This window comes from Odocoileus virginianus, chromosome 1, assembly GCF_023699985.2.
Source record: "Odocoileus virginianus isolate 20LAN1187 ecotype Illinois chromosome 1, Ovbor_1.2, whole genome shotgun sequence".
Classification (NCBI taxonomy): Eukaryota; Metazoa; Chordata; class Mammalia; order Artiodactyla; family Cervidae; genus Odocoileus; species Odocoileus virginianus.
Window position 1 is genome coordinate 39,771,934 of NC_069674.1, and position 13,761 is coordinate 39,785,694.

At 52.3% G+C, this 13,761-nt stretch overlaps 1 protein-coding gene across 1 annotated transcript in view; it reads right to left on the reverse strand.

Annotated features, from left to right (window-relative positions):
- GCK (glucokinase) overlaps positions 1 to 13,761 on the reverse strand; it is a 36,721-nt gene that overhangs the window by 8,525 nt on the left and 14,435 nt on the right. Inside the window, exons 2-3 of the mRNA XM_020902798.2 lie at positions 1,082 to 1,244; positions 392 to 546 (exon numbers count right to left, since the gene is read on the reverse strand). Coding sequence (XP_020758457.1) covers positions 392 to 546; positions 1,082 to 1,244 — 318 coding nt within the window. The remainder of the gene's footprint in view (positions 1 to 391; positions 547 to 1,081; positions 1,245 to 13,761) is intronic.

The following is a 13,761-nucleotide window of genomic DNA, read 5'->3' on the forward strand; positions in this document are numbered from 1 at the left end:
ATTATCATTGCAGTCACGCCACCTGCCATCTGTGTTGGTGGAGGATGAGGGAACGCCACGTGGGGAGGAAGGAGAATGCATGCATGGACTGTGAGCCTGTTGGACCAGAGTGTTCTCTTGACTGTCCTACCATGTTTCTTATCCTTCTGGGAAACTGGGCAGGGGTGCGACTTGTTGGGGCCATGCCCCACGGCCATCCACCTAGGCCTCTCAGCTGCTTCCCTTTCCTGTAGCAGGGCCCCCTGAAGTTGGGCCCACAGCCACCTGCCCTTGATGAACAAGTAGGCCCTAACACCAGGACTAACCAAGCTCCAAGATCCTGGTTGGCCTTGACCCTGGTCCCTGCACCACCTGCCCCCGAGCCCCTTATTCCCTAGCCCAGGGTGCTCACCATCTCAGCAGTGCCCGTCATGGCATCCTCGGGGATGGAGTACATCTGGTGTTTAGTTTTCACACTCCACTGTCCCGCCTCGCCTTCTCCCACCTTCACCAGCATCACCCGGAAGTTGGTGCCACCCAGGTCCAGGGAGAGGAAGTCCCCAACTTCTGCAGCCACAGACAGAAGTACATCAGTCTCATGGGCACCGCCTGGCAGGACCCCTGAGACTGGAGAAGAGGAGGTAAAGGCATGGTGGGGGCACCAGAGGGGCCCCTGGTACCGGACCCCAGAGTAAACTGTGGAAAGGGTCAAAGGTGAACTGGTTAAGTCAGCAGGAATTCCTTGCCTTGGACTGAAGTCCCCCCAAGCCCAGAGCCCACCCGAAGATCTAGGAAAATGGTCCAGACTCAGGATTGGGCTGAGAGTCCCCCAAATGACTATAGGAAACCATTTTTCTCCTTGTGAAATGAAAAAAGCCAGTTTCTCTGAGGTCAGAATGAGCCTGAAGGCCCCAGGGTTGGGCCAATGGAACAGGCCAGTGTCTGGGGCCCAGCACACTGAGGCTGCTAGGGACAGTCAGGGCTCTATTAGGAAGGGCCTAGGGCACTTCTCCCTGCCGGAGCCAGGGGACAGCTGCCTATGGTTGAGGACTTGCTGGCTCCTCTGTGGGTTCCATCCCAGCCCTGTCCTGGACCACAGTACCTGAGCCCTCTGGGGTGGAGCGCACGTAGGTGGGCAGCATCTTCACACTGGCCTCCTCGTGGGTCTCCAGCCTCAGGCCTCGGTCCATCTCCTTCTGCATCCGCCTCATCACCTTCTTCAAGTCCTCCTCCTGCAGCTGGAACTCCGCCAGGATCTGTTCCGCCTGCACAGGGAGGGGGATGGGGAGCAGTTGGGTGGGAGAGGAGCTGTGCAGAGTTGGGGAGGGGGGACCTGCGGAGAGGGTGTTTCTCACCCACACCGAGGGTCTCCTTTTGCCCCCTGACCCTGAGTCCGGGATGACCTTCATTTCAAACTACCGCAGTTAAAACCAGTTGGAAAATTAAGACAGTGGAGTCCCAACACCCCTTCTAAACAAATGCAGCCTGGGGGTGAGGGGCAGAGGGCAGATGAGGCACCTCCCTTTGTACCCCTGATCCAGGTCAGGGGAAGAGGGAGGTGCTAACCAGGAGAGTGGGTGAGACACAGGCTGGAAGAGCCTGTCTAGAGGGCGATGGGCAGCTGGCATTGTCTAAAAGATCCGATCATTCTACCTCTAGGAGTTTATGCTAAGGGAGTAAACGGGCCAGTGGTGCAAATTTTCACTGTTAGTCAAGGCACCAGTTAGAGGTGACACCAGTTAGTTAGAGGTGTCTGTTGGGCATGGTGTCCACAGCCTGGAAGTTGCTAGAGGGAGGAAGGGTCCCTATATATAAAAGATAGATTCAATGTCACCATTCCAGTGAGTATGGACAGCCTGGGCGAGGGTCTCCTCCCAACACTCTTTGGAGGAGTGGCCACTTACTCACCCCTTTGTGGTGGCACGAGGTTGGGTGTAAACGCAGTACCCATGCCCATGAATCCCCAGGAAGCAGAGACCCTGCTCTGACCTTGCATGTGGACAGTGGTACGGCGGCCCTTCCTTCTTTGCACAATAGCACATATTCATGCAGAAAAGGCCATTTTGATTCCCTGGATATTCGGACCAAAAAAGAAAGGGCAGATACTCAAATAAAAGCCATGGATCCACTCTTCAAAAGCCTCACCCTCTTTTGCTGGCAGTTTTCCATGTGGGCTCAGGGGTGGAGATGCTCTGAATTCCAATAAGGAGACGACACAGCTATTAGCTCCTTCTTCCTCAGTTTTGATAGCCCACGTTTTGTTCGGAGACTGGGGGGCTAGCACCTTAAAGGAAGACAGCCCCTCACCAGGCTGAGGGGACATCCCATGATTGAGCTAAGCCAAGCCCAGTTATCCTGTCCCGTTTTTGCTGGTGATTTGGTTTATAGTTGGGCGTGTGGCCCAGTTCTGGCCAATGACAGGTGATGGGAAGCCTGTTTTTAGCAGGAGGGCCCTCTGGGGAAGGTCAGTGCCCTGCCAACTTTGTGTACATAGCTGTATAAGAGTGTGATAACCGGCACTGTAGCAACTGTCCCGAACCATGAGGAGACAAGGCTGAAGAGAAAAGGCTGCTAGCATATTATGGATGGCAGTGAAGAGAGGCAGGGTGAGCCCAGCCCTGGGACGGCACTGACGTGCTGAGTCAGCCCTGGACCCACACGCCTCCCTGTGCTGGTTGTGGAAGCGAGCACTCATCACTTAAGGCCGTGGCTAGTCAGGTCTTTCATTTCCTGAAGCCCAAAGCACTCCTGATGGATGCAGAGCCTTACTTAGGAACCAATTCTCCTACCAAGACCCCTTGCTTAAAACTTAAACCCACAGAAGGTCACACAGGAAGGGGGCTGACAAAGTCTACAACAAAGCCTGCAGATTCAAACGTCAATGTTTGCTAAGCTCTTCTGCAGCTCTGGGCATGAGGTGGGGTGCAGCTTGCCCCAAGGCTCTTCTCACAGGACACAGCCCTGGAGAGGCCCCCAGGCGGTCCTCAGAGGCCCACACCTACAGCTTGGACCCCTCTCTCTCACACACACACACACTTTCAAACATCGAACATAAAACATGCCAAGAAGGAATAGTAACATTAGCATTCGCTAAATCCTTCCAGTATGCCAGGCGCTGAGCTGGCATACACTACACAAGCTGCCTCGCATCCCTGGCACAAGAGAAGGTGTTAGAGTCCGCTTATCTTTTAGATGGTGGCCACAGGCAGCCAACACACAGCATGGGTCCAGCACCCAAGGCCAGGTACACAAGGGCTGCCTGGCATCTTTCCCCAAACAGGACTGTGGGACATCATGGGCTCTTATCAAAAGCAATGCTAGTCCTGCAGAGGCCCAGCCCTCAGGCCCCGCTGGGTTTTATCCCCTCTCCTTCCATCATGGCAGCCTGTCCAATAGCCGTAAGCCTGGCCCCATGAGGGGTCGTGACCCAGTGGCTTCACTCCCTGTGTCCAGGCCCATGTGGGCACATGTTTGGAAAAGGTCTGGAAGGTTCCGTGGCTGCAGACCAACACTGCAGGTGGCCATAGACTGACATGGGCCTCCAGCCGACCTCCCCTCTGGCCATGAGGAGCATCCTCCAAGATGGTGCAAATCCCTTCCTTGAGTATCTGCAGGCGCCACGCTTAGTCAGCCTGCAACCCCCAGGGAGGTGCTCCTAACTGCACAGTCCCTCAACTCTCAAGGCTGTGTGTCCAGGTGGGTATGGGTGGGGTTCAAGTCACAGGGAAGAGGTCTGCCTCACAGACCCCCTGCGAACATCCCCAGAAGCAGGTACTGTGCACCAGACCCTGCCCAGAGCATCTCCAGTTCTCCTTTATGCTTAATCCCCTGGGACCCAAGCATTTTATTACCCCTACTTCCTTTCTGAGGCCACAGATCTAGACAGCTCAGATCTGGCTTTGAACCCGGGCACTGGCTCTGAGACCACCTCCCCTCCCCATCCCACTGGGCTGCCCAGCCCTTCCCAGAGCCTGGGCTGGGTGTCCAGGAGCCCTGCTTAAAGGTCTTGTTGAGTAGCCTAGGGACTGCAGGGAGTTGCCTGAGGAACCCCAAGAAGCCACCTGTCCCCCAGGTCACAGACAGAGCCTGTCTCCCACTCTCACCCCACAGCTGCACCCCTGCCTGCTCACGAAGAGGTCACAGGACACAGCATCAAGGCTCACAGCTACACCCGAATATTGTGTGTGTGTGTGTTGGGGGGGTGTCTCTTGCCTGAGCAACTCTACTATGCTCCAGGCAGGCCACCGCCGCCATCTGACAGCGCCATGGCCCCCAGGATCCCGGCCTCTGGTGCCCCGGCCCTCTGGCTCTCCTGGGTGCTCCCATGTCGGCTCTCCTGGGATTCTCAAGGCAGGTCTGGGGTTGGCAGTTTGGGGAAGCACTTCCCCAGGAGTACGTGGCAGCTGGCCCAGGGTCACCCTCTGTGTGTACACAGCCATCCAGTGGCCGCAGCTGGACGCACATGGGGCTCACACTGCCCTCCAGGGGAATGGATGGGCTCTAAAGCCCACAGGGTGTCCAGCATTTGCCCAGGGGTCCCATGCCCTGGCCCTCTGGGGCCCTCCCAGTACTATGCTGGGGTGGGAGGCACTCTCACACCTTCACCTGTCTCATCCATCAAAAGGAAGCCCGGCAGCATGTCCTGCCTTCTTTCTTGAGCCAAGGATGTGGGGTCCCAAAGGGCCGAGTATGGCATAAAGAGGGCAGTTGTCCTCAACCAAGTCCCACAGACCCAGCCCCCATCATCTCTGCCCAACCAACCTGGCCCCTCTCACTCTGCTTCCAACCTATACATCCAATGGCTTTGTCCAGACCTGTGGCCTTAAGGACTATCTGCATACTGATGGCTGCGCACTAGGAGGGGAGGTCCCACAGACCGAGAAGTGTGGGTAGGGCTGGGGGAATCCACCTGGTCTTGGCATGTCAGTGTGTCTGTTAGTCAAGGGGAGATTGGCGCCAAGGAGCAGTTGGATTTGTGAGGCCAGAGCACAGCAGACAGTCTGGCTCTGTCAGCCCAGGAGCAAGTCCCCAAGAAGACACTGTCCATGGAGACCCCTCCTAGAGAGGCTGGACAGTGGAGGGATCAGCTGCTGCCTAGCTTCCATGCCTCCTTCCAGGGGGTCCAGCGTCACCCTGACCTCTGCTGTCCCAGCTGTGGCCCCAGGGACCACTCACCTGGCTTTGCAGTGACTCTCACCGGGTTCAAAGCTGTCTGGGCCTGTCTCCTTGCGGCTTCCATCACCACTTCTCTGAGAGGCAAGAGGTAGGTTTGGGGGGAGGTGGAGACACTCGTGCCTGCTGAGGCACAGGGATGGCCTGTAGCCTGGAAGTCAGGGGCCCACCTGTGCAGCTATGGGCCTTGGAGCAGAGAGCTGCCCACTCAGGCTGCCTGGGACTTCTGCAGAGAACATTCAGCAGGCAGCTGCTAAAATACTCTGCCCACTGCCGCAGTCAGGCAGGGCCGAAAGAGCAAAGGAGGCCTGCGTGGGATCAGGAGTGACAAGGGCTGTGGAGTGGTGCCCCATGCCTTCAGCCCACGGGGGTGGAGATTTGTTGCCCAGAGTTTCTGGAGAGGGGGCAGAACCAGTCTATGTCCCCTCCAGTCCTTGGACATCCAGGATGGACAGTCTTCACACTGCCCAGGTCAGGAAAGCACATTGAAGAGCTGGCAGGCTGGGAGGGGGCTGTTGAGGGCCTGATCCTTTGTGGGATGAAGAATCTGGACCTGGTCTTGGTTGTGGACCATGGGGACCCCTGGCCAATTTTTCCCTGAGGTCTGTACTATGCTTGGGAGGGGAGAGGCAGGCTGGTGGCAGGAAGGCCTGGCCTGAGGACCTGAGCAAGGCAGACTCCTTGTGAAACGGGTGCAAAGGGTGAGAGACCTCCTGAGACTCTCAGCTCCTCTCCTGAGCCCTCAAAGCCATCATTTGTCCAATCAGGCAGGTGGGTTGAATGAGGGGTTGGAGGATGTACCTAAGACATCATTTGGGGCATTGAGAGCCAGGCTCAGGCCTGGGCTGAGGCAGGGGTAGGCTGGGGGTGAGGGTTGATGGTCGCTGGGGGCTGGGGGTGGGGCCAGGAGGTGGGAAGGGGAGGGGTGGGGCAAGGGTGGGGAGGAGATGGAGGCAGGGCACCACTCTGATGACTGGCTCCACCCTTACCTCAGGGCCATGCCCCCTCCTCCCCGCCCAAGTAGAAAATGCTTGTTTTCATCAAAGGTCTTCAACTGTAAATCATCAAAACCTGCCTCAAAAGGTGGGGAAGGTCATTCTTGGGTTTGGGGTCTGCAAAGCCCAGGCCAGTGCTCACTTTGAGAACCATCCCTCCTCCCCACCTCCCAGCTCCTTGCCTGGGAGTGAACTTGTCTAGTGGGACTTGCCTGCAGCTGCCAAGCACTGCTAAAATTAGCAAGAGCTCACAAGTGGGCCGGGTGTCTGGACAGAATGCCAGGCTCTCCAGCCAATGGCCAGTGTGGTCATCCCCAAGGAAGCCCTTGACATGATTGATCTCTTTCCCAAAATAGAGCAAAAAGGACTTCACCAGACCCACATGTGACAGATCACTGTCCCACCAGACCCTGGCTCTGTGCCTCTGTCTTCACAGAGGGGGAGCAGCTGCCCTTCTATTGGTCCAGGCTCACAGCACCTGACAGGAGGATCAGAATCCCCCAGCTCTGTCCTCTGGGAGGCTGGAGAGGACAGGGCTGGGCAGAGATCAGTGGGTCCCTTTCTGGTTTGCTGGACTTCCGGGGCCCTCTCTGGCTTTCAATTTGACCAGTGAGCATCCTTCCCCAGACCCCCTTTCCTGGCCTCCTCCTTGCACCTGTGAGGGCAAGAAGGAAGGAGGCCAATACCCCCTCTTGCCCACACTAGTTAATCCTACAGAGCCAGACTCTCATGCCTCAGCCAGCTCTCCTATTCTCCCACCACAGGAGGTATGCCCTGGCTCATCACTTCCCTTTCGGGTGAGGGAGTGACACCAGAGGGTCAGCACTGAGCTGGAGTCAAGGATCACTGTAGCAAGCGACAGACCTGTCCAGGGAAGAGAGGCCAGGAGAGGGAGGATATCAAAGATAATGGCTCCTGGGGGATGCCCAGGACACAGAGTTGTGAGTATTGCAAGGGTTGTTCTGAGGAAGTTGGATGAATGTGGTCTCTGCTTAGACTTTCTCAAAAATAAAACAACAGAGCTGCCCAGCAATGGGCTAGGATGTCTCAGCAGATAGTGAGCTCCTGACTTAATGGGAGAGAGAGAGATGTGGGGTATTAGAAAGAGTAGGAGCTGAAGAACTTCTATGTCCGAGTTAGTGTCCTCATCCTTTGGTTGCTCAAGGAGCTGATTGATAGGCATGATTTAATTTTTTTTAAATTTATCTCTAGGAAATAACCTAACAAATTCAGTGATAGATATTCCAGGTTACTCTTTATAGGATCAAAAAATGAGACATAATCCACACACCCAACTTTAGGAAATTGGTTAAATAAACTATGCTACATTTATATGCATTCATTTAAAATGATAAGATTGTTCTGCCTCTGTTGGCATGGGAAGATGTTAATGACATTTTGTTTAAAGAGAATGTGGGACTTCCCTGGTGGTCCAGTGGCTAAGACGCCGTGCTCCCAATGCAGGGGGCCCTGGGTTTGATCCCTCGCCAGGGAACTAGATCCCATATGCCACAGCTAAAGAGTCCAAATGCCACAGTGAAGATCAAGGGTCCTATATGCCCCAACTAAGACCCAGCAAGGCCAAATAAATAATTTTTTTTTAAGGGAGAGAACATGGTGGCTACCCTCTGAAAGGTCCTCCAGTGAGCCTCATATCTGTCATTCAAGCCACTGTGTAGGCCCCACCCATGCTGAATAGGTCTAACCTATGTAACTAACAAGCTATTGCAGAAATGATGGACTGAAGTGTGAGGCTAGGCCATCAAAGACAAAGAAGCTTCCCCACTTCTCTATTGGCTTCTTCACTCTATGGGAAGCCAGCACCAGGTCATGAGGACACTCAGGTTCTATCAGGAGGTCTACTGAGAAAAACTGAGGCCACCTGCTAATGGGCATCTCCAACTTGCCAGACAGTTGAGTGAACCACCTTGGGAGCAGATCCAACAGCCCCAGTTGAGCCTTCAGATGATGCAGCCCCAGGCAACATCTTGACTGCAACCTCAGGAGAGATGCTGAGCCAGAACCTCCCAGCTGAGCCACTCCTGGATTCCTGACCCACATAAATGGTGTGAGATAAAGTTTTGTTGTTTCAAGCCACTAAGTGTTTACATAGGAATAGATGACAAATACAGAGGAAAAACAGTTTAAAAATAACACAATCCATTTTCCTCATATTTTTATATATATAATATATATTATATAATATATAAATAAATATATAAATATATTTAAATCTCTCTCTTTTTTGGCCACACCACACAGCATGCGGATCTTAATTCTCCAATCAGGGATTGAATCTGTGCCTCCTGCAGTGGAGGCTTGGAGTCTTAACTGCTGGGTCACCAGGGAAGACCCTGTCATATATATGTATATGTGATATACACATGGGAGGAAATACAGAAAAATAGTAATAGTAGTTATCTTGATGATGGAAATATGAGTGACTTAATTTTCCTCTTTGCTTATCTATATGTCCTGCGTTTTCTGCAATGGATTTGTACTAATGAAGTAGCATTTAAAAATGAAGTTAAAAACAAAAAAGTTGGGCCTTATCTGCTATCTTTGCACAGAGGCTCTGAGGATGGAGGCTCAAAGTTGAATGGGTCAGATTACCAGACTCCATATTCCGTGGGAAAGAAAGTGAGGCTGGGAACCGGAGAACCCTGCCTGCAAGCGCCTTCCCCACTGGCCTGACAGCCCTCCCCACCAGCTGGGCAACAGTGTGGGTACTCCCTGACCTGATGCAACAGGGCCTGGAGGTCAGTACGGTGTTGCAAGTGTTTGCTTACAGCAGGGTTGACGGGAGACTGGCTGCGCCCTCGTGTAAGGGCAGACCAGGGGCCTGGTGATGAGAGGGTATCAGGTAGTGTGGCCATGTCAGGGACAGAGGAAGGGGGAGAAGAGCCAAGAGACAGCAGACTGGGCTGGGGTCCTGGTAACCACTGGTGGTGAGGACCCAGTGCCTCCCATGGGCCGGCTGCTGTGCTAGATGCTTACATGGATCACAACTGGCCGGCAAGCTCAGGGCTGTCCTTTTAAATGTGGGGACATGGGGGTCCAGGGGACTGAAGGGATTGCTGATACACAGCAGCCACCAGTGACTTAACCAGGACTCACCCCCAGTTCAGCCTGACTCCGGGTGTGCTGGAAGATGAGTCTGACTAGATGGGGACGGTCCCTCCAGGGTCAAGCACATGCTGGGGGTCGGGAAGTCACTCTGGAGCTGCTTCCGTGATGGAGATGTTCAGAGACCTCAGCTTCAGCCAGGGGAGGTGGGGAGGAGTGAAGCGGTGGCGGGGAGGTCGGGGGAGAGCCGCAGCAGGCACAGAGGTCTGTCCAGTACGGTGCTTGCTTCTGACAACAGGTGGGCCTGAAGGCCTGGGGCCAGATGTCAGGGTGAAACCTAAAGGCTGGGACCATGGGAGGGATGGGGGCAGAGAGTGGGTGAGGAACAGGGTGTGTCCTGCACATTGGCTAGCTGCAGGATCATTCAGGACCCAAAGGAGGCAGGATACTGCTGAGGTAACATGGGAGCAAACACAATTCGGCTCTATAGATCCATTTCCTGTCTGGCATTGGTTACAGCGATTAAACCTGCCCTAATTAACTCTCAGAATGAAAGCACCAGTGACCCAAACAGAGCTTCGGAAGGGATTGAATCACACATTTATTTAAGATTTATTGAGCACCTAATTTGTGTTCAGTCTGAGGTTATGAAAATGACTAGTTTTTAGTTCTCAAGGACCTTACAATCTGGCTGAAGAGACAAGCAAATAACAAATACTAACTGATACTGGCAGAGCTGCAGAGTCTTGGGGGAACATGAAAGAGGCTGGGAGGGTTCTCTGGAGAACAGGGTTCTCAGGACCTCTTCCTGCAGTCCTTGATGTATGAGCAGGAAATGGCCAGCAGAGAAGCACATTCTAGATTGAGGGGCCAGCAGAACAAAGTCAAGAGTCATTTGGAGCAATACATATATTTATAGTGACTTGAAATAATGCACTCAAAGGGTACACAAAGGAAATTAGGCTGTTGTAAATGGCATTTGGGCTAAAGAGGAAATCTGAGTTGGGTTACAGCCCTCTTTATAAATGTATAACCATGAGTATACCAAATATAAAAAGTATGAATAATAGCTAAAGCAAAACTCAAAGGAACCCTTAATTCACTTACAAAAAAAAAAGAAAAATCAACGAGCAAAGCATTTCTCTAAAGATAGTAAAAAAAAAACCCAACACATATAATATAAAGTAAACCTAAGAATAAAGGAATCAATAATGATAAAAATAGAAACAAATTGTACAGAAAATATGCAAATATGGGTGTACCTATGGCTGATTCTTCTTGATGTATGACAGAAAACCACAAAATTTGTAAAGCAATTATCTTCCATTAAAAATTAAAAAAAAAAATAGCAAACTTGAGGGACTTCCCTGGCAGTCCAGCAGCTAAGACTCCATGCTCCCAATGCAGGGGGCCCAGGTTTGATCTCTGTTTAGGGAACTAGATCCCACACGCCACAAGTGAAGATTGAAAATCCCACAACTGGGACTTCTTTGGTGGTCCAGTGGTTAAGAGTCCACCTGCCAATGCAGGAGACATGGGTTCGATCCCTGGACCGGGAGGATGCTTCATGTTGTGGGGCAGCTGAGCCTGTGAGCAGCAACCACTGAGCCTGCGCCCCAGAGCCCATGAGCAACAGCTACTCAGCCCACGTGCTGCAGCTACTGAAGCCTGAGTGTCCTAGAACCCATGCTCTGCAACAAGAGAAGCCACTACAATGAGAAGCCCGTAGCACTGCAACTGGAGAGTGGCCCCTGCTTGCCACAACTAGAGAAAACTCTCTCTTCTGGCAATGAAGACCCCATGGACTGTAGCCCACCAGGCTCCTCCATCCAGGGATTCTCCAGGCAAGAATACTGGAGTGGTTTGCCATTCCCTTCTCCAGGAGATCTTCTTGACCCAGGGATCGAAACTGGATCTCCTGTTTGCAAGAAGATTCTTTACCATCTAAGCCACCAGGAAAACCCAATGAAGACCCAGTGCAGTCAAAAATAAACAACTAAAAAAATTTTTTAAAGAAAATCCCACAACTAAGACCTGGTACAGCCAAATGAATAAATAAATATTTTAAAATTATATCTATAAAAACAAAATTAAAAAGTAATCTTGATTAAAAAGGTGAATTTTGTTGCATGTATTTTATATCAACATTAAAAAAAGAAGAGTAACAGACAAAGTAGAAGAGTCAGGGGTCCGAATCACTGATGGAAGGAGACAGGGGCCCCTGGAGAGAGCTGCCTCATCCTCAAGCCTCCCTGGGCAGCAGTCTTTCCCTTGTAGGAACCAGGACCCTGGAAGTCCTTGTTCCAGCTCCCTCATGGCACTTGGGACAGGAAGAGGGAGCTGGAACCTACCTGATCTTGCAACCTACCTGATCTCAGATAAGTGATATATTCAAAATTTCAGTTTTTGTGCCTATAAAAAAGTCCTGAGCCTTGGCCCTGGTCAGGTGGGTGGCCTGCTCCCAGGCAGTACCCTGCACATGTGTGCTCTTAGGGGTGGGGGCAAACATTGTTTCTTGCCACCCACAGGTGGTTCCCCTTCATTCTGACTCAAAGAGCCTCCGTTTGTGGCAACGCACCCAGTGCTGGGAGTTGGACCTGCCTGGCCTCACCCCCTTCCTCTTCTGGAAACAACAGGAGGGAGGCAGCTAGGGAACATGTGGCAGCGGAAGACCCACCCCTCTTGCATTCGGAGCATCATTGGATCTGTTGGTACCCCATACAGCCACCACGGGGAGAATAAGACAAACCGCGGGGTTGACCCAGAGTCTGCCATCGGGGTGTCATTGTATTGGGGTGGGAGCCACCTCTGGACTATTTTTTATGTGAGATTATGAGCCTATCAATGAATTCAGTGTTCGTTGAGTGTTGGGTACAGCTGCTGCTGCTGCTGCTGCTGTGTCGCTTCAGTCGTGTCCGACTCTGTGCGACCCCATAGATGGCAGCCCACCAGGCTCCCCCGTCCCTGGGATTCTCCAGGCAAGAACACTGGAGTGGGTTGCCATTTCCTTCTCCAATTCATGAAAGTGAAGTCGCTCAGTCGTGTCTGACTCTTCGAGACCCCATGGACTGCAGCCTACCAGGCTCCTCCGTCCACGGGATTTTCCAGGCAAGTGTACTGGAGTGGGTTCCCATTGCCTTCTCCACGGGTACAGCCTAACAGACCATAATTGCCACATGAGGACTAACAAGTTATTCTGCTTTTCTTCATGTGGGCAAGCCCAAAGAGGGGCACATGTTGGTAATCACCCTCAACAGAGTGGCTCAGGAAAGCCTCCAGGAGGTGAGGCAGAACTGGACTCCACTCCCTTCAAGGTTATGGAAACCCAGCTGGAAAATGTTTAACAACTGGCTCTCCAGGGGGAAAGACCCGAGTGGAGGAAGTGAGCAGAGACGGGCTGCAGCCACCGCCCCCCGCCTCCCTAGGACCTGGTCCTCTGACAGAGCTAGGCCACCTTGCAGAGGCTGCGGTTCTGGCAGGGGCTGTGGGACCATAGCACCAGGGGTCTGCCACACATGCTCCTGTCGCTCTGGCCCTGCCACTTGCAGATGGAGTGGGGGCTCTGTCCCACCCTCTGACTCACATCAGGTCTAACGATGCCGCTGCTCAAGCTAGGTTTGCTGCTGCTCCCCGCAGGGATTCCCTGCATGGTTGAGCTATATTCAGGAGCTTTGCAATCACTTTGAAAACATCTTAGAGAACTAATTTACAACAGCAAGAGCCTACATTCCTTGTTTTATTTGTTTTTTTCATTCCTTGTTTTAAATGAAAGGCAAATGATGCCCATCCAAAAACTCCATCCAATTATCCAGATATCACTAAAACTCTGTTCATATACAGCAACCCACCAGTGATTTTTGCATAATATGGAACATTCAAAACACCAATTTCCTAATTATTTAACTCTTAAAGAGTTCAATGGTGGCTATAATTGTATGGAGTACACACAATCCTGTTCATGTCACAACCTATCACATTGTAGATTTTGGAGGCTGCCATGATCCCCTTGTACAGGCACTGTACCTGCCCCCACCTGCCCCAGCTGGCTCCCAACAGCTCATAGCTGGGCCCTTCTCCCAAGACTTGCCTTCAATCTACAAAGTCATCCCATTCAGAAATACCTGGGAGGTTATGTGCCTCCAGGGTTGGCAGAGAAAATACAGTATGTCGTGCAATATTTGGGACATATGTTAAAATTTTATTTGCTGTTTATCTGAAATTCAAATATAACTGGGCATTTTTTGTTTTTTGCTATATTTTTATTTGCTGAATCTGGCAGCCCCTACCCTCCTACCAGGGCCCCCAACCAATGACTGCCCAGTATAGAAGGGCAAAGGCTACCTGGCTTCAGGAGAGACAACTCACACATGAGGCCATTCATGCCCCAGAGCTCCCCATGGGATTAGACTGCAGCTTGACTTCTGCTAAATGTGAATCTGCCTCCATCCTTGTCTTGCCACGTCCCCCATGCACCCAGCCTCACTCTGTGAATTCTCCTGCTCTCCGTCACAGTATGGTCCCAAGAGACCGAAACCATCTGATCTACACA